Consider the following 19,656-nt stretch of genomic DNA (forward strand, 5'->3'; position numbering starts at 1 on the left):
TAGCATTTGTAATGGAGATAGCACATTTGTCACGCTGCAAATTTTAAAATCTTTTAATGCAGCGCATTCTCTTCTTCTTTATAATGCTAGAATAATGAAGTTGTTTTGCTGCTGATATTCACACAGAGTTCTGACAACCTGATTTCTTTATTATTTCTCGTGATCTCATGAATATTTTTTTTTTTTTTCGTCAGATCTCCATAATAATGTTTAGATTTTTTGTTTATAGTGTTTTGTATTTTTTTTATCCAGATCTCCTATTTTTTATTTTTTTTTATAGTGATCATCATAATTTTTTTTGTGTCAAGTTACCACAACATCATTATTATCTTGTATTTTTTAACCTCAAGGAGGTTGGTGTTGGTGTCCCTTGTTAATTTACAAACCATGCGCTGCGCTTGGGTAACCCAACATTTCTATCCAACTCTGTGCATGTCAGTGCACTAATATTAAAGTGCTTAGTGCTCATTATAAGGCCTAAGCACTTTTCTATTTTTTAAGGCACTTTATACGCAATTTATGGAGTAATAAGCACCTGTTTTTTATACACTTGACTGTTCTATTCAAATATTGATTTTCACATTTAATAACTTCACTTTATATTTGTATTTAATATTAGTGCACTGACATGCACAGAGTTGGATAGAAATTTTGGGTTACCCAAGCGCAGCGCATGGTTTGTAAATTAATTCTTTGCACGCTATATGAAGCATGATCAGCGCACACAGCTGGAGGTAGTATAAGTAGGGCACAGGACCATTGTGGCTCACAGAAATTTTCTATTTTTGGTGTCCCTTGTTAATTTGACTTTCTATTTTTGAAATGTACCTGCCTACTCACAAACAAACTGTCCTTTTTGAAGTAAAACACATAGGCAAGTATTTGTGAAAAATAAATAGCCATTTATTATGGGTCATAACAAAATAAACAGGTAGGCAACGCTGGAGAAACTGGTGAAATTTGCGACCCCAGGGCAGACATCAATTATTTTACAGTCAAAATAGGTGACCTGAGGAGTCCTTATAATAGTGAGCCAGGACTACAAGAGATCAGGAACAGCAGCAGATGACATATCTGTCCCCAGGCTGTGGTCTTACCACAGCCTGTGTCTTTTGTCAGACCAGACTGAACCCAGGCCATCACTTTCTTGTCTTCCGTCCACGCTTGCTTCCAGGCTGTGGCTCTGGTGTTGTAGTTGTGGCAGGAGGTGGAGGAGGAGGAGGAGGACCATGGTTGAACTCACAAACGTGGCTTTGACTTGTGAGTTCACCCTTCAACCCCTTATTTAGGGATGGGAACATAACTTCTTCATATAAGAGGTGTTGGCCCTCCTCCATTTCCTGCATTTTGCAGGCTGCCATGTAGGCATAGTCGTCTTGATTATCTTGATTATTGGGGGGTTCTGAGGGCCGCAGTAGCCTTCCGAAATAGGCCAAGTGCTGCCTCCTCCAGGTTACTCCTCTTCCTGGGCTTTTTTTTGGAAGGCGGAGGGGAGGGACCTGGGTTTCAGGCAGGCTTCTGGGCCTGGCCACCTCCTGGCTGCCACTTACCCTTGCCACCTCCTGGCTGCCACTTTCCACAGCCTCCTCCTGGCTGAGACTTTCCTGTGTATAAAAAAGGGACAATGCTATACCTGGCTCAAGCTGGGCTCCTCCACTTCTTCCTGGCTGGAAGGCCCACCTCAGCTGAGGTGGAAGGAAGCCTTGAAGGAAGACTGGAGAGTGCTGGCCTGGGTTCAGTCTGGCCTGCCAGAAAATGCAGTCTGTCAAAGTACCACAGCCTGAGTACATAAATGCTGCAGCTCCTGATCTCTGGGAATCCTGGACCTTCTTGTGCTCCCTATTATAAGTGCTCCTCATGCCACCAATTAGGGCCTTCAAATAGGGGGTGTCTGCCGTGGGGATCACTGGAGGCTGAATCAGAATAGCAATCACAGTTTACAGGCAGCTAGGTACCATGGGATATGTAGTTCTTAGAATTTTAAAGTAAATAGTGGGTAGAGAAGCTGCAAAGCATGCAGGGAATTCAGGAATGAGATGGTCAGATGACAGGCAGCCTCACAGCATGAACTTTTTTTTAAGTAAGCTTATACTGAATTGGCAAACATAAATATTGTTTGAATTGCTATTACAATGCTGATGTTATAAAATGAGTACGCTGTGAAAATAGATTTCTTTTAAATTTGTGTCCAGCGCTAAACTATACTTAGCCTGCTCCATACTTGATGACACTTTTCAGGCATAGACCAGTAAATATTATACAGATATATTCATCCTCTCCCAGGAGTTGACAGGAAAATGCAGGCAGAAGGCAGGTATGAGAAAGCTGCCCCAGCCCCCTACTTGAACATTACTGGTTTACATGCTAATGTAGACTACATTTAATAGTATATAGTATTATATAAGCCATACTGTAGTAGTTGAACATACACTGCTTCAGTAAATTGCTTTCTAACACACTGTCACCAAGACCATACCGAAGAAGCCAGAAAGTACTGAAAACACCTTCATCATAGTGATAGGTCTATATCTAGCATACATAAGACCCCTTATAAAAAATCATTTGGATCTGTGATCTGCACAAAAGAATCCATTACAGAATGTGTTTTAATAGAGATGGCCATTGTGAAAATAATATTTTTGCAGTGAATGCAATGCTCCGATGTTGGTTAATAGCTGTGCATAATTCTGTTCATTTACTAAAAATTTTGAATGGTTAAATTATTTTCCCCAAAAAAAGTTATTGATGTATCTGTTCCCATTGGAAATATTTTGTTTATTTCTTGTCCTGGCGAAGGTAAATTTCCCCTGAAGACACACGCCAATAAACTCAATGCACAATGAAAATACATGTGGCTGGACTCCCACTAATGGGTTGCTTACTTTTATTCAAAAAAAGTCTTTGTGTTCCCTCTGCTGGATTGTCCATAGGACTAAATATAGAATCCAGCATGGAGAAAGGTTATCTTTAGAGAAAACAGAGAAAGCAAATAACGGTTACACTGTAATATGAAGTTTAGGGTTTTGTACATTTGCATGACAAAGATGTATACTATTCTAGGTGTAAATTTACAGTATAGATTTAGATCTTCCTGTTTTCCTAATGATAAAACAACAGGGCATATTTAATATTATAATGTGGAGCACAAAGTTCTTCATTACCTGAACTTTCAAACTAGCCTAGTCTGTCAACATAAATTTTGAATTGCCTGTAATAGAGCACAGTATACTGATATTTTTGCACTAGGTTTTTTAAAAAAGGAGTCTGCCCACCCAAGATCATAAATTGAGTTAGTTGGGCCCCCATCATCTTCATCTGAGTGGCCATTCTTTCTAGCACAATAATGTTACATTACAGTGAATACAGTAAAATAAATGAGTATTGTGTTGTTTGACATGAGAAGAGTGGCACACCACGATTGGAGACACGTTGAACAGAGAGCTCCAAAGAAATACCTAACTTTGTTTTCTACTTTTCCCAAAAGAAAACAGAATAATCCTTTCAATATAAATTAAATAAAGAAAAACAATCACACATGATGGGAGTAAAAATATGCAGTAGATTCAGTTACTTGGCAGTCTTTAAAAGGACAGGCAAATATTGAATTTGAAGGTTTACAGCTGGCAGCAGTAGGATTTCACAGTACTTGTGTAACTATGGCCACTTGCCCCTTTAGGGCTTGGGCACTGCATAGCCCGGGCATTGCTGCAGCACTGCAGGGTGCCTCTTTTTTTACACAATGGCTTGGGGGGGATGTTGATTGGCCCCACTGGTGGCAGGACTAAGCCTCACCTCCTTGTGTAGGCAAGAGAGGGAAATAGAGTGCAGCCTGGGGGGGGTTAGTCCTGCCTATGGGTGTCAGACAGTCTTCTAGGGGAGGCAGCCTTCCAAGTGGAAGAGAGGAAGGGATCCCTGCATAATTACAAGGGTGTGAGAAGTGACTGATGGTGGACACAGAGGGTAAGGTGACCTGCCAGAAGCAACCGAGAAAGAAACCCACTAGGTACTTGTGAAACCCAGATATTGTGGCCTACATCACCTACTGCCCTTCACAGACCTCCACGAAGAGAGCATTCCATGTGGACCCCCCACAGACCCAGGACTAAGAATGTCCCGAGAAAGGAAAGGTGAAGGCTCCACTCAGTTTCAGGCAAGACCTTTTTACTGGTGGTATAGAGGACAAACACCAACCCTGTTTATTTCATTGTATCAATGTAGCCCAATTATTGTCATTGATATGTTGGACTATTCTTGAGTCCAGTTACAGGGCAGGTTATCACTGGAAATGGAAGGAGATCTCAACATTTCCATTATCTCCTGGGATGGGGGAATAGTGCTACACTATATAGAATGAAAATATCTTTCTACCTGGGTTATAAATAATAATAGTGTGTGTAAGCCAAAACTTTGTGTTTGAGCTTTAGAATAGACAAGGATTAAACTTCAGTCAAAGTAATTTACTTTCCCTGTCCTGCTGAAAGGAAATTTCCCTTCACTTCCTGTCCTGAAGATGCAACTGAAATTTGCTGGAAATCTCTCCAGAGTTAACATATATCTTATCTTTGAGAGTTGTCTTAAGAACATGTGTGCCTATTGGAGAATTTCCCCTCACTTCTTGCTCTGATGATGACTCAAAAAGCTTGGATGTCCATTCATTTTCCTCAGTAACAACGATCACCAGGTCAAATAAAGGGGTGAATCCTGCCAGCAGGGACACAGACCGCAATAAAAACTTGACAAACGGTCTAACCCTTTCCCATTCTAATCTACATGTGCCTTTACATACACTTTTATTACTAAGAGTCAGAAATTGAATGAGCTATTTTTTAAGTATTAGAAAATACAATATAGAAAGAAAGTTGTATTACGTATCAACCTGAGAATCAAACTTTGAACCAGCAATGAAAATGTCAGTTTTCACACTGAGCACTACCTCTAGACGGCAGCAGGTAATGACACTGTACTCTTGCCCCATGATAACCTGCTGAGCAAGCTTTAGGCTGCGCGTGTTTTGTTCCCGGGCTACTGTATCTTGCCTCTTTACTTGTGCCACTCTCCACTGTATAAGGAATTTCATATGGCACGAGGCCAAGGGCGTTAAAGCCTTCTAGCCATGATTTCTGTCATAATATTGCAGCTTCAACTATCTAAATACACCACTTTCAGTCTCCATTAGTTTCCTGAATAAAAGGTTTTGTTTAGCCGTGCTAAGTCACCTCTATTAAAGTGTGTTTATGATAACGGTATTGGAGTATAAGTTGTTCGAGCATTAGCAGACAGCTGATTCAGTGGAGATAGCCTGAATAAATTTACCAAGGTGCACATCCAGCTAATCTGTTTGAAGAATATTGTACGGCATTAGTACCAGCACTTCATGTTATCTGCGCTGACTGATAAGGCACATCTTTATTAAATTCAGTTATTGAAAGGATTCCAGTCAGGGAGTAGAAATATTTTATAATCTGGGAGAAAAAAAATTAAGCATCTCTTTGTTAGGAAGAGTTTGGTTTAATGGCTGAGTGTCTAGAGAAGGCTTCTAAACACCTGCAGTACTGTACAATAAAAGCTTTGTGATATTAAGTGGAAATAGCTTTTTCTCCACTCTTACAAGCCTACTTTTAGCGATAGTCTTTGCAGCCAAACACTAGTGTTAGAGCTCCACTTGCTGTCTGTCTGCTGGAAGTGCTCACCTCTACTCTTCTGTGCTTGTTCTCTAAAGATAATTATGTCATGAAGTCGCTGATATAAAATAGGCCTAAAACAAGTATTGGAGAAATTTTGTTCCTGTGCTTCAAATTAATATTGCAGAAATTACCGATTATGCTTTTTCAATGTACGTACAAGTAAACATGCCAATACTAGCACAGGTATACTGTGGTGTAAGTATTTGTATATATCCTATAGCAGTGATGGCAAAACTTGGCACCCCAGATGTTTTAGAACTACATTACCCATGATGCTCAACTACACTGCAGAGTGCATGAGCATCATAGGAAATGTAGTTCCAAAACATCTGGGGTGCCAAGGTTTGCTATCACTGTCCTATAGAAATGACCTCTAAATCTAAATGAGCTTGATCAGACCCTAGCTGGGTACCTGCTTCTTACAGCTAAATTGAATATTACAACATAATCTATAAGCTGACAATATTTAATATTGCAAATGTTTCTGTGTAATACCTTTTGCTTCACTTTTAGTAAACTATTGGCTTGTATTGTTATTTAATGATCGCTGTTATAGATAGATAGATAGATAGATAGATAGATAGATAGATAGATAGATAGATAGATAGATAGATAGATAGATAGAATAATATAAAAATGAAATAAACAAGATTTTCACAGCTCGGGACAGGTCAATAAACATGATATACCAGATTCACTTTCTTTGACACATCCCATTTTTCTTACATTTTTCGCAGATTTTCCCATTTACAACCCATTGACCAGTATATTGAGGGCTCAGGAATCAGTTGGCTGTGGTCTGTCCTGGCCCACCCTCCAATCACTTTGGGAGGATGGTCGGTACCCTGCCTCAACCCCGGTTGAGACGGTTATATCTCACACCCTAACAGATCCCATTGCTGGTAACTCTCCTTGATTTTTGGGCTATTTTGTAAGTAGCTTCTCTATTCAAAGTAGACAATTTGGATATTTCTGATATAATTTTCTCTATTAGCCTGAGGTTCCACATGTATCAATATTTATGATATTCCTTTGTTTTTCTCAGTTATATGCAGTTGTACATTATTTATTATGTTTAACATATTTTGAAACACTAAAACCATAGAAAACTCTATTATACAAAATAAATTCTTCTGTAAGATATGGCAACATACAAAAAATAAATCTGAATCTCATAAAATTAATAAAGCATGGCAAAGTACTTAATAATAATAAATAAATAAATAATAATAAATATAAGTACGTAGTAATAATATTACAAATACCCCGCACATCGATATACACTGGAACGTATGCTTTTATTTTTTGAATAATTTGAATTCTGAATAATGATTTCCAAATGCACACAGTTTCTAGAAAAAATAGCTGTATATATTGCTGTACTACGTATGGTACTAAGTGATCGTACTCACTGTACTTTAACTTTAATCATCTGAAATACCGGTACTAATGTAACTCCCCTCAGCAGTGGGGTTTATTAGCCTGAATTTAAAGCTTTAATCATGGCCATCCAGACTGTATTTTGTGTAGATTTGGAAATACAGGGTACTGCACTTACTAAACTGCTGCACACAGCCACAATTAATTCTAGTCTCTGCTAACTGTGACCGTTCTGTTTTTAGTAGCCACTAAAGTACCACCTGAAAGACATCTAATTAGTATTACGTACATATCTCCGCAGAATCTCCTCGCGCTCTTTTTGATCTTCTAAGCAGCTGACATGGAGGTCAGAGATGCTGATGGCAGATGAGGCTGTCAGAGTCACCAGCAGAACCAGGCAACCTTCCCCTTCTTCCAAATTCAGCTTCAGTTTGTGAGTTTGTTCTTTGCTCAAGGCCGACAGGTCAACCTGGCACCTGGAAGCAAAAATTTCAAAATCAGCAAGTGTCTCTCTTCACCCAATAAAATAAGATGGGCCTAACATAGCCCATGTAAAGCCAACAGTACTGTACAATACATCAAATGGGGGATCTGTATATTTGCGATCTGCTACCCTGAGTCAGAAAGTTGCATTTAAATAGTAATACTGCATAAGCCCAGCAGTTACATAGCTCAGTCAACCATGTAGAAGAAAATAAATTGAAAAAACCTATTCATTTCAGAGAATGAAGATCATACGGCGAGGTGTTTGCTCATTTCTGTTACACATAATGAAGGGGCTGGTTCATTCTCTAACAAAGTCTGCCCTGCATGCTCTAAAATATCTGCAGTTAATGTGTTTCTGGTGAAAAGATCTGCTTATTCAGTAAAGCTGTGCAAAGAACAATATTACATTTTGCAGCCAAATTGGGATAATTTGTAACATGTCCGCATTCACATAGTAAAACTTGCAGCTTGCCTTTTTGGATGTTTATTTTCTGGAACTTTCAGCAAGGAAAAATTCTACTTTTTTTTCTTTGTTATGAGGGGGGTGGAAGCTGTGTTTACCATAATTAACCCTCTCTGGAGGCAGATATCTCATCAGTTGTATTAGATTTGAACACTGTGGGGTTGATTTACTAAAACCGGAGAGTGAAAAATCTGGTGCAGCTCTGCATAGAAACCAATTCGTTTCCAGGTGTTTTTGTCAAAGATTAATTGAACAAGCTGAAGTTAGAAGCTGATTGGCTACCATGCACAGCTGCACCAGATTTTGCACTCTACAGTTTTAGTAAGTCAACCTGCCTGTCTTAACAATAGGTTAAGGGGTTTAGGAACCAGGGTTCCCCATTGTAAGCTAATGAGAACTAGACTTAGCCAGTGCCCAGCCCAGCTATTGGGACAGATCACAATGATCACATGAGCTAGCTGAGAAATGCTAGAAATGCTTGCAGTCAGCCATGACACCTTCTCCTCAGAAGCATCTAAAAGATAAGAAATATGTATATATATATTTTTTTTTTTTTTCATATATGATTAATGAATAGGAACACATAACAAACATATTGTGGGGTTTGGATTACAAAAGTGGAAATGTACTTCAACTGCATGCCGACCACCGCACACAGATGTACGTCGGCAGAATGGCACAGGCAGGCAAATGGCCCTACCTGTACGTCCCTTTCAATTTGCCGCCTATCGTGAGCATGCCCGCGGGTCCCGGGAAAACGATGTTCGCCGGCCGACCGCGATTGTGGTGAGAAAACAAGGCATTTCCTTGTTCTGTCTAGTGACATGACAGAGATCTACTGCTTACTGCTCCCTGTCATCGGGAGCAGTGATCGCTGTCATATCAGTGGTAGCCCATCCCCCCTAGAGTTAGAACACTTCCCTAGAACACACTTAACCCCTTGATCGCCCCTTAGTGTTTAACCCCTTCCCTGACAATGTCATTTACACAGTAATCAGTGCATTTTTTATCGCACTGATCGCTGTATAAATGACAATGGTCCCAAAATAGTATCAAAAGTGTCCAATGTGTCCGCCATAATGTTGCAGTCACGATAAAAATCGCCGCCATTACTAATAAAAGAAAATAATAAAAATGCCATAAATCTATCCCCTATTTTGTAGACGCTATAACTTTTGCACAAACCAATCAATATACGTTTATTGCAATTTTTTTACCAAAAATATGTAGAAGATTACATATCGGTATAAACTGAGAAAGAAATTTGTTTTTTTATATATTTTTGGGGGATATTTATTATGGCAAAAAGTAAAAAATAGTGTTTTTTTTTTTTTTAATTGTTGCATTTTTTTGCTTATAGCACAAAAAATAAAAACCGCAGAGGTGATCAAATACCACCAAAAGAAAGCTCTATTTGTGGGAAAAAAAGGATGTCAATTTTGTTTGGGTACAACGTCGCACGACCGCGCAATTGTCAGCTAAATCGACGCAGTGCCGAATCGCAAAAAATGCTCTGGTCAGGAAGGGGGTAAATCTTCCGGGGCTGAAGTGGTTAAAATGCAAAGGGTCATTACTATTTGCAACCAATCTTATTTTACTTTAATGAAAAAGGAATTATGATTGGATGTTGATACTCCCTATTTTTCTAAGGTTATGAAATGATACCAATACTTTTTATATGAATACTTTTTTGGGGATGATGACCATTATAGACATGCTGCTCCGTTTAATTAAAAATATTTGGCAGGGAAATGCAGACATGCTAGCATTTTATACCTTCAAACAATATTAACCACAGACCTAAAACTCATTTAGCTGTTCAAGACAGAGCAATGCAAAGCTTTCTCAAGGCAAATTATTTACCCTTTATGTGAAATGCAGGACGTTCCCTCTCTCAGAACCTTAATGCATAGCTAACCTTTTTTTCATAAAAACGCCAATTGAATTTAAAGAGAAAAATAATGTGGTGACCGCAAGGCCAAAGGATTGGGATAAATAGGGAAGACATGAATAAATCTGTTTTAAAGACTGGCATTTGAAAGGCTAAAAAAGCAGACACATCAAAGGTTTAAAAATCTTACATGCTCACACTAACACGTTAATAGGTTGTACTATAATCTAGATACAGTAAATAAATAATTATACCAAAGTATTCTGAACCATAATAAAAGCTACATATCCAATATCATTTAAATATCTAGATGTATTTGTTGGTGATTTAACATGTATCTACCATATTGAGTATATATGATTTTGGCCTTATTTAGGTGGCTAAATATGGATATATAAATATGCACATCAGAGGTTCAGCTTAACCAATTAAGTACCCGCCTGTATACACCCCTACATTACCAAGTAATTTTTCAGTTTTCAATGCTGCAATGGTTTTACTGACGATTACTCGGTCATGTAACACTGTACCCAAATTAATTTTCTTAAATTTTTTGGGACAGATAGATCTTTCTTTTGGAGGTGTATAATAATAACCTAATTATTTAAATTGTTTACTACATAAAGGAAAAAAGACCAAACATTTTGAAAAAAAATAATATTTCCCTTAAAACATCAAAATCCTAGGACAGCACAAACACCACCAAAATGACCCAATTTTTTATTGGAAATGAAGAAACATATTACGGTGGTTATATCATATTATGGACAGAGGTAGGATGAAGATAAGATGTACGGGGGGGGGGTGTCAAGGGTTAGAAAAACAGATCATCTGCTACCTTTGCACTCTTTCACTCCTTTGTGTATTATTTTGAAAACTTAATAAACCATATTTCTAAAATACCTCAAATTAATTATCAAATTAATAAATGAAGTAAGCTCCTTTCTGCTGCCTACTCTCCATTCATTAATAAAATCCTCCTTTTTATTCCTTTTACCCCTTCCCCTTCCTCCATTATCATTATTATTTTAAAGTGTTTAAAAGCAATGCATAGGCATTCCCGTGTTTATTTTGTTATTATTTTTCTAGACATATGTGAAAAAGATCAGATGTGTGCTAGTGTTTTAAAAACATAATTCTTCAATCACAAAGCTTAATACATAAGACAGCTTATAGTCATGTTACCAGAATTTTCAAATATTAATTGTACCCAACTGAAAATAACTATTATAATGTTGTTGTGTTAGCTTAGTGAACTATTTCTCGTGTGTCCTGTGTATGGTTTGTAATTAGAAAAATGGGGGCAGTCATATTTGCTTGTTACATTCTCACTCTGTCTTTCTTGCTCGGCAGTGCTATATAGTGGTTGTGCTTTACTGTTTCTTGTTAGAATTAAAGTTTATGGAGGTTAATAAAGGATCATATTTTTTTTCTGCATTGAGAAGACAGGTTTCTTTTTTAATGTAACATCTTGTTGTTGTTTTTTTATAAATAAGTCACACCCCATAGGTGGCTGGCCCACTAAAAGTAATCCACTACTCATGGGCTAATATTTGGATGTTGTTAAAGGCTAAGTTCAGCTTTTCTGGCAGATTTTCACAATTAAAAAAAGCCTTTTCCAATGTCTTTTCTGCCCAAGCCATCCCAATGTGCTTATCTCTCACTTACCTAGTCCATGGTAGCTGTGAATCTTCACCTCTCGGTTCAAAGTGTTAAAACATGCTTTCTGAGCTCTGACTTTCTATAGCATCATGAGACCATCTATGAACCTTCCCTCATTAATATATTACCTCTTTTTTTATTTCCAACCACTTTCCTACTTCTTCCTTTAAAGTGGCCATACATTGTATGATCTTCTTTAGATCTACCATCAACTATGTAGTGAAAGGCTCATTAGAGGCTCCATGATGAAGCACATTCATAGGAAACACGTAGGGCGGAGCTTTGTATGTGACGTCGCTTCGCTCTGATGTAAGTTCACAAGCGGTACTCCTTTTTACATATATATGGTGGATCGCTATTGTTTTTAGTGATTGCTCTGTTGCTGCAGTCAGTCTTTTCAATATGTACTACACTATATGGTTTGTACTATCCATGTTGTCCGGTGGTATTGTTTGACTGAGTGAGCGACACAGTGTCCCCTGAGGAGGACTAAGCTGTGAGTGAGGAAAGTGAACTCGAGGAGTGGAGGTTTGATGCCGGCTTCCATCCATGTTACTATGCTTGTCAGCTGCATGCTCTATGGCAGCACAATATTTGCGGTGAGTGTGCACTGCATGGGGGTGGAGGTTCTTTGAGCATGCGTGCACACTGAAAGTCACCTTTTGTCACGGGTGTTTACCTCTATCAAAAAATCTTGTTTTAAATTACTACACTGTATGATTTTCATTATTTCGTGGAAACCTATTAGGTGTGAGATTGTGACATATCGAGGAGAAGAGCATACAACAAACTATTGAAACAAGAGGACGTTTATATATTGGTTATTGAAAGTGTTTGTGCTGTGCTCTTGGTTGAGACAGCATTTATTTCTGATGAGTTGCCGCTTCTTTTATTTTCTGTGTATGGAGAAGCCCTGTCATGGATTAATTATGGTGACACAGATAGGTGCAGGGTGTGTGTTAATGAGGTCAGCTGCTGAATTACTTCCTTAGTTCACTAACAGTTTTCCTGTCCCAAATACCAAGACAAATACCAGCAAGTAATGGAGGAGTTTTCTATAGAATAACCTGGAGGCTGAGGTATGACTGTTCTAGAATATAAAGGTTTTTCTTTTCTGCAACAGAGGTACATTATTCACCTCCCGCCCGTGCTATAGCCAAATATTGGCTACAGCGCAGGCCTTAATTCCTGGGAGGGCGTCAATAGACAGCGGGATGCAGGCGGTGCGCTCTGTGTTTATTACCAAGTCAATGAGACTCGGCTGATCACAGATCGGAATAAGGGGCCGATCCCGACCCCTTACCACATGATCAGCTGTCAGCCACGTGATGTAAACAGAAGATCGGTAATCTGCTTTTTTTCCCCCTCTCGCTGACAGGGGAAAAAAAGCCGATCACCGGCTTCTGACAGAGGGACATCGGTCCAGAACTGCTGCATTGCCACCTATCAGTGCTGTCAACCAGTGCCCATCAGCGCCTCGTCATTTGTGCCACCTATCAGTGTTGCCTACCAGTGCTCATCAGTGCTACCTATCAGTGCCACCTATCAGTGCCGCCGACCAGTTCCACCGATCTGTGCCCTTCAGTGCCACCCATCAGTGCCACCTTGTCCCCCGTCAGAACCGCCTTGTTTACATAGAAAGATCCCTGCTCTGCCTCTCTGTACCGCGATCGCGGGTGGCTGGCGGCGCAGCTCCCACAGTATCTCATGCATAAAATGACGTACAGGTACATTGTTTCACGCAGCCAGGCTGCCCTGCCGCAGCATATGTGTGGTGGGCGGTCTGTGAGTGGTTAAGCAGTTGCAATAAAATACAGAGCTCCCTCTAGTGGCTGTTCTTCATACATCTATACTGTATTTAATACAGTAAAACATTTAACGTGTAACTCCACTTTTGTTGAGAAAAAACACTCCCCTCTGGGTGATCTGTGTACATTACAAGGATTTTAACAAACTTTGTTGCTGATTCCTAGCTTTTGTTATTCTGAAGAAATCCCTGTGTGTTTATCTGTGTCCATGTGCTAAGTGAGTCTAATGGGAGTGGTTTCATAATTATCAATCAGCTGTAGCAGCTGCAGGGCACTAATGAGGAAAGCTGCTGGGCATGCATCCCTTTAGACGTGATCCTATTGGGAGTATCTCACAAAAAATTACATTTTTGTTGCAGGGAATGCCTGAAATCTGACTTAGTGCAGAATCAGTGAGCCAATCACACAAGCAGGAAATGATGTTTCTGGGGGACCTTCTGTACACATTCTGTGTACAGAACACCTCCAGATAGCCATATTGCATTGTATTTTCAGAAAATGACAGAGCCGCAGATTGAAAAGGAAAGGTATTTTTTAATAACATTAAATTACAATATGACTTGTGTCGCAATTGTATAGGCTATATTGTTTTTACTTTATTTGCAATTTTTTTGCCCGCAAAAGTGGAGTTACCCTTTAATACAAGAACAAGAATGTAAAAAGGTTAAGATAACATCAAACATTGACTGTGACATCCAGGATACCTACGTTACTGTGTGACAAACAGGAGTCAGAATAATTTAGAAAAATGTAGAGGTAACAGAAGGAAAAAGAAAAATGGTCGGGATAAATAGTATGTTTATAAAAGCAGGGAGCACAAAACAAACAGTATTAGTCATATATAAGGCACTTGGACATAATGCAGTGTTTCTTTCTCTGTTTGCCCCTTTGTTAAAACACAAATGTGCTCCATGGAGACTCCAGCCTCAAATATGAAGACGTGGAGATTGTGTGATTCTGTGTTATGCTTCAAGTAGAAATAGAAAGGCTAAGTGGGTCAAATAGTCCTCATCGTCTAAGATTCGATATTAAAGAATTTCTTCTATTGAATCCACAGGACAGTGGGATAAAGCCTGATTACAGGTATGCCAGCTTCCATTCAGCTGTATCTTTACTGATGTATTTTTTTCTTATTTACTAGCAAGATCCAAAGACACACTCAGCAGATGGTGGATTTAGGTAGAAGGTCAAAAATGTAAAAAAAAAGAATTGACATGCAGAAGAATGAGAATATAAGAATGACACAAAACCTGATAACTGCAGCTAAGGTAAATAATCATATAAATTGGAGAGTTGAAAATAAATAATCTCTAAATGAAAAATATTTTTCATTTTTTTTTATTTAATTTTCTACATGCAAATATTAACAACAGTAGTACAATTCTTGCTATATATATATATAGATATATATATATATATATCTATATAGATATATATATCTATATAGATATATATATCTATATAGATATATAGATATATATATCTATATATATATATATATATATATATATAGATATATATATAGACATATCTATATATATATATATATCTATATATATATAGATATATATATATATATAAATATGTCTATATATATATAGATATATTTTTTTTTTATTATTACTTTGATCTTTCATAAACCTGGGTTTGCAACCTGGCTACTGACATTTGCCAGAAAATCTGGCACAGGGCAAGGTGGGATTGTTCAGATAACACCATCTAGAGGCTATATAAGAAGATTTCTTACATATCCAAACTGCACCCCAGTCGGGGTCAGATTATGGACAACCAATGCCCTAAGCACAGCCCAACAATGGTGCCCCCCTTGGCCTTACTATTGCATAATTGAAAAGACTTTAAAGCTGTAGTAAAGTCTTTTTTTTTTATTTATACCTACAGGTAAATCCTTTAATAAGGCTTACCTGTAGGTACAGTAATATCTCCTAAACGTACAGTTTAGGAGATATTTGCTTTAGTAGCAGCCAGTGACATCAACGGTGCATGCGAACTGCGCTCTAAATGGATGGTGCCATTCAGAACTCTGTGCTGTGGCCGTGACTTCCAGGGCCGGGACAAGGAGTGGGCAGGAGTGGCTGCCCTGGGGGCATGGTTTACTGTAAAGTTGGGGGCACCTTCCTTCTTTTACAAGGCTGACCAGAGTAGTGATAGTGGCAGTAATTTTGACAAGTGAGTGACTGCTGGGCGTAGGATTCCCTAAGTTTGCACATCACGAATGGGGAGCGGGGAAGCACAGTTTGGCATCTTTGCCCTGGGTGCTGGATGACCTTGTCCCAGCACTGGTGACTCCCGTGCTCATGCATGGGAGTAACATCACCACGGCTCGGCCATTCAAACAGCTGAAGCCTGCAAACCCAGAAGAAAGATCTGGTGAAGATGGAAGCCCCAACAGAGATCACAGTGCACAACTGGAGGGATTCATTTTAAGGGGAGTCTGTCAAAATGTGCTAGTATGCGGTGCATACTAGCAAATTATGACATTATCCTGCAGAGGCCCCCCTTTTTTGGGCGGTTTGCTACCGCTTTAAGACTCAATAAATGCTTAAAGTAAAATAAAAGTTTGAAAATGTATAAACCTTCTTCAGTTTTCTTCCAGGTCATTATGAATATTATGAAACAAAAACATTTTCATATTATTTCTTTAACAGACTGGGCATGGATCAAAACCAAGCACCTGACTGAGGCCCGTTATTTAGAAATGATGAGGGAAATAACTTCTTTGATAAATGACAAATAAAAAAGACTTATTTTTTACTGTAAATTTGTTTTTACTCTAAGTTAACAATTCTCACATTGATGTTTACATATTCGCCCTTTGATGTTAACAAAAATTACAAATTTACCTCAGAGAGCAAGAAAGAAGTCTATGGGGCTGCAATGTGCCTGTGTGACCAGGAGAGAGAGAATTTCTGGGATGTAAAAACAACAGAGGCCACAGCAGTAGGATCTCAGTAAGTATACTGTACACCTGTGGAAGGGGTGGGTGGAATTGGTTAGTTTTGGGCAAAGGTTTAAAAAAGATAAGTGCACTTTGTTTTAAAGTGTCTTTATTCTTAAGGGCATTAGGAGAAAACTCTGGGGTGTCTCCTTTCTTTGACGTCCTAAGTACATACTTATTTTTCCTAATAGTTAAGCCAGCCCTGAGTTAATTTTACTGGCAACATAATGTTTGAAACAGTATGTTGAATAAAAGTATTCATACACTAGAAAAATGTCCATGAGTTTGAAAGCATGGGCATTAGAAGTCAACTCTACTTGTAAAATCAACTCCATTAATCTACCTCACCTGAAATAACTCACATTAATACCTTCACCCAGCTTATCCCTGTATCAGAGCTGTGTCCTGTGCAATGTTTTCTTCAGAAATATTTTCAGCTGTGCACTGAGCCCTTATCATCTTGTAGGGGACCAACCCAAATGCTGGAGCTGCTTTCTGGAACAGCTCCATACAAGTCTAAACAGGCTCAGTGCACGGGCCTGGGCAGCCCCAAAGAGGATTTCTGGGGCACGGTAATGGTGCAAATTAGTTCAGGAGAGGTGGGTGTACTTGATGACTTTCCCCTAAAAGAATATAGCTGGTCTATAGCATGATTAACAAACAAATTAAATAGTATGGCGCAACTAATAAAAGTTTTCCAACTGTGTTATGCGTGCCTCCACCAAACAAATGAATCACATGCTCACCTCCAAATTGGACCTCACAAACAAGGTCAAACTGTACTCAAAATTATTCTCAGGTATGTATATGGAATCAGGCAGCCAAATCCACTTGCTTACATCACTCCTTCATGATCCTTCTCCAGCTCCAGGGAATGCTGACTCTTTCATGCTGACTCGATATCAACATTCATCAAAAGTAATGAGTATTCATAAAACAGAAAGGAAACCCATGGTGCTCTCCTACTGATAAAATCCAATCACAGAACGTTACACTTATGGGGGGATCGGAGCTGAGCCTGTGACGTCATCCCGTGGCCATCTTTGATTTCTGTGTGGTGAGCTGGGAACATATAATACTATTAGCTGCATTTTACTTTTTGCAAGTGTTTTTAATCTATTTGGTAGAAATAAAATTGTTATATGGAGAGCACTATGGGTTTCCTTTCTGTTTTATGAATATCCATGCCTTTTTATGAATGGTGATATTAGGTATTAAAGAGTCAGCAGTCCCTGGAGCCAGAGGAAGATAGTTAAGCAAGTAGATTTGGCTGTCCGATTTCATATACTTACCTTACCTTAGATTTGATCTTTTTAAATTGTCATTTAGACCCTCACACTGCACAACTGTGGGTAATTTTGGTTGATCTGACAGATTAAATCTGGAACAGGATCTAGACAGTCATCACCTGAAAAATGATTCTGTGAACATTGTTTTGTTCTAGAAATGTGCCTCCTTTATCTTTCTTATGTTAAGGAAAGAAGAAATGGACCAGCATGTTGTGCCCGAGACTTTGTAAAAATAATACAGCAGTACCTTTTTTTGGTTTTGGGCTCACAAAGTACCCCAAACTTTCATGCAGAGGACCTACAGTATCTCACAAAAGTGAGTGCACCCCTCACATTTTTGTAAGTATTTTGTTATATCTTTTCTTATGATAACACTGAAGAAATTACACTTTGCTACAATGTAAAGTAGTGAGTGTACAGCTTGTATAACAGTGAAAATTTGCTGTCCCCTCAAAATAACTCAACACTGTCTAAACTGCTGGAAACAAAAGTGAGTACCCCCCTAAGTGAAAATGTCCAAGTTGGGCCCAATTAGCCATTTTCCCTCCCCAGTGTCATGTGACTTGTTATGCCCTGTACACATGATAGGATTTTCCGATGGAAAATGTGTGATAGGACCTTGTTGTCGGAAATTCCGACCGTGTGTAGGCTCCATCACACATTTTCCATAGGAATTTCCGACACACAAATTTTGAGAGCGTGCTATAAAATTTTCCAACAACAAAATCCGTTGTCGGAAATTCCGATCGTGTGTACACAAATCCGACGCACAAAGTGCCACGCATGCTCAGAATAAATTAAGAGACGAAAGCTATTGGCTACTGCCCTGTTTATAGTCCCGACATACGTGTTTTACATCACCGCGTTCAGAACGATCGGATTTTCCGACAACTTTGTGTGACTGTGTGTATGCAAGACAAGTTTGAGCCAACATCCGTCGGAAAAAATCCATAGATTTCATTGTCGGAATGTCCGATCAATGTCCGACCGTGTGTACAGGGCATTAGTGTTACAAGGTCTCAGGTGTGAATGGGGAGCAGGTGTGTTAAATTTGGTTTTATCGCTCTCACTCTCATATACTGGTCACTGGAAGTTCAACATGGCACCTCATTGCAAATAACTCAATGAGAATCTGAAAAAAAAGAATTGTTGCTCTACATAAAGATGGTCTAGGCTATAAGAAGATTGCCAAGAACCTGAAACTTAGCTGCAGCATTGTGGCCAAGACCATACAGTGGTTTAACAGGACAGGTTCCACTCAGAACAGGCCTCGCCATGGACAACCAAAGCAGTTGAGTGCATGTGCTCAGCATCATATCCAGAGGTTGTCTTTGGGAAATAGACGTATGAGTGCTGCTGGCATTGCTGCAGAGGTTGAAGGGGTGGAGGGCCAGTCTGTCAGTGTTTAGACCATACGCCGCACACTGCATCAAATTGGTCTGCATGGCTGTCATCCCAGAAGGAAACCTCTTGTAAAGATGATGCACAAGAAAGCCTGAAAACAGTTTGCTAAAGACAAGCAGACTAAGGACATGGATTACTGGAACCATGTCCGGTGGTCTAATAAGACCAAGATAAACGTAGTTGGTTCAGATGGTATCAAGCGTGTGTGGCGGCAACCAGGTGAGGAGTACAAAGACAAGTGTGTCTTGCCTACAGACAAGCATGGTGGTGGGAGTGTCATGGTCTGGGCTGCATGAGTGCTGCTGGCACTGGGGAGCTACAGTTCATTTTGGGAACCATGAATGCCGACAATGTACTATGTTATACTGAAGCAGAGCATGATCCCCTCCCTTCAGAGACTGGGCCGCAGGGCAGTATTCCAACATGATAACGACCCCAAACACACCTCCAAGATGACCACTGCCTTGCTAAAGAAGCTGAGGGTAAAGGTGATGGACTGGCCGAGCATGTCTCCAGACCTAGATTCTACTGAGCATCTGTGGGGCATCCTCAAATGGAAGGTGGAGGAGCGCAAGGTCTCTAACATACACCAGCTCCATGTCGTGATAGAGGAGTGGAAGAGGACTCCAGTGG

At 39.3% G+C, this 19,656-nt stretch overlaps 1 protein-coding gene across 5 annotated transcripts in view; it reads right to left on the reverse strand.

Moving 5' to 3' along the window:
- The window catches only part of MCTP1 (multiple C2 and transmembrane domain containing 1), a 1,184,139-nt gene that overhangs the window by 638,310 nt on the left and 526,173 nt on the right, over window positions 1-19,656 (reverse strand). For all 5 annotated transcript variants that reach the window (XM_073624522.1, XM_073624521.1, XM_073624523.1 and 2 more), the window contains one exon: window positions 7,354-7,540. In XM_073624522.1, coding sequence (XP_073480623.1) covers window positions 7,354-7,540 — 187 coding nt within the window. The remainder of the gene's footprint in view (window positions 1-7,353; window positions 7,541-19,656) is intronic.

The sequence above is a fragment of the Aquarana catesbeiana genome, linkage group LG01 (assembly GCF_042186555.1).
Source record: "Aquarana catesbeiana isolate 2022-GZ linkage group LG01, ASM4218655v1, whole genome shotgun sequence".
Taxonomy (NCBI): domain Eukaryota; kingdom Metazoa; phylum Chordata; class Amphibia; order Anura; family Ranidae; genus Aquarana; species Aquarana catesbeiana.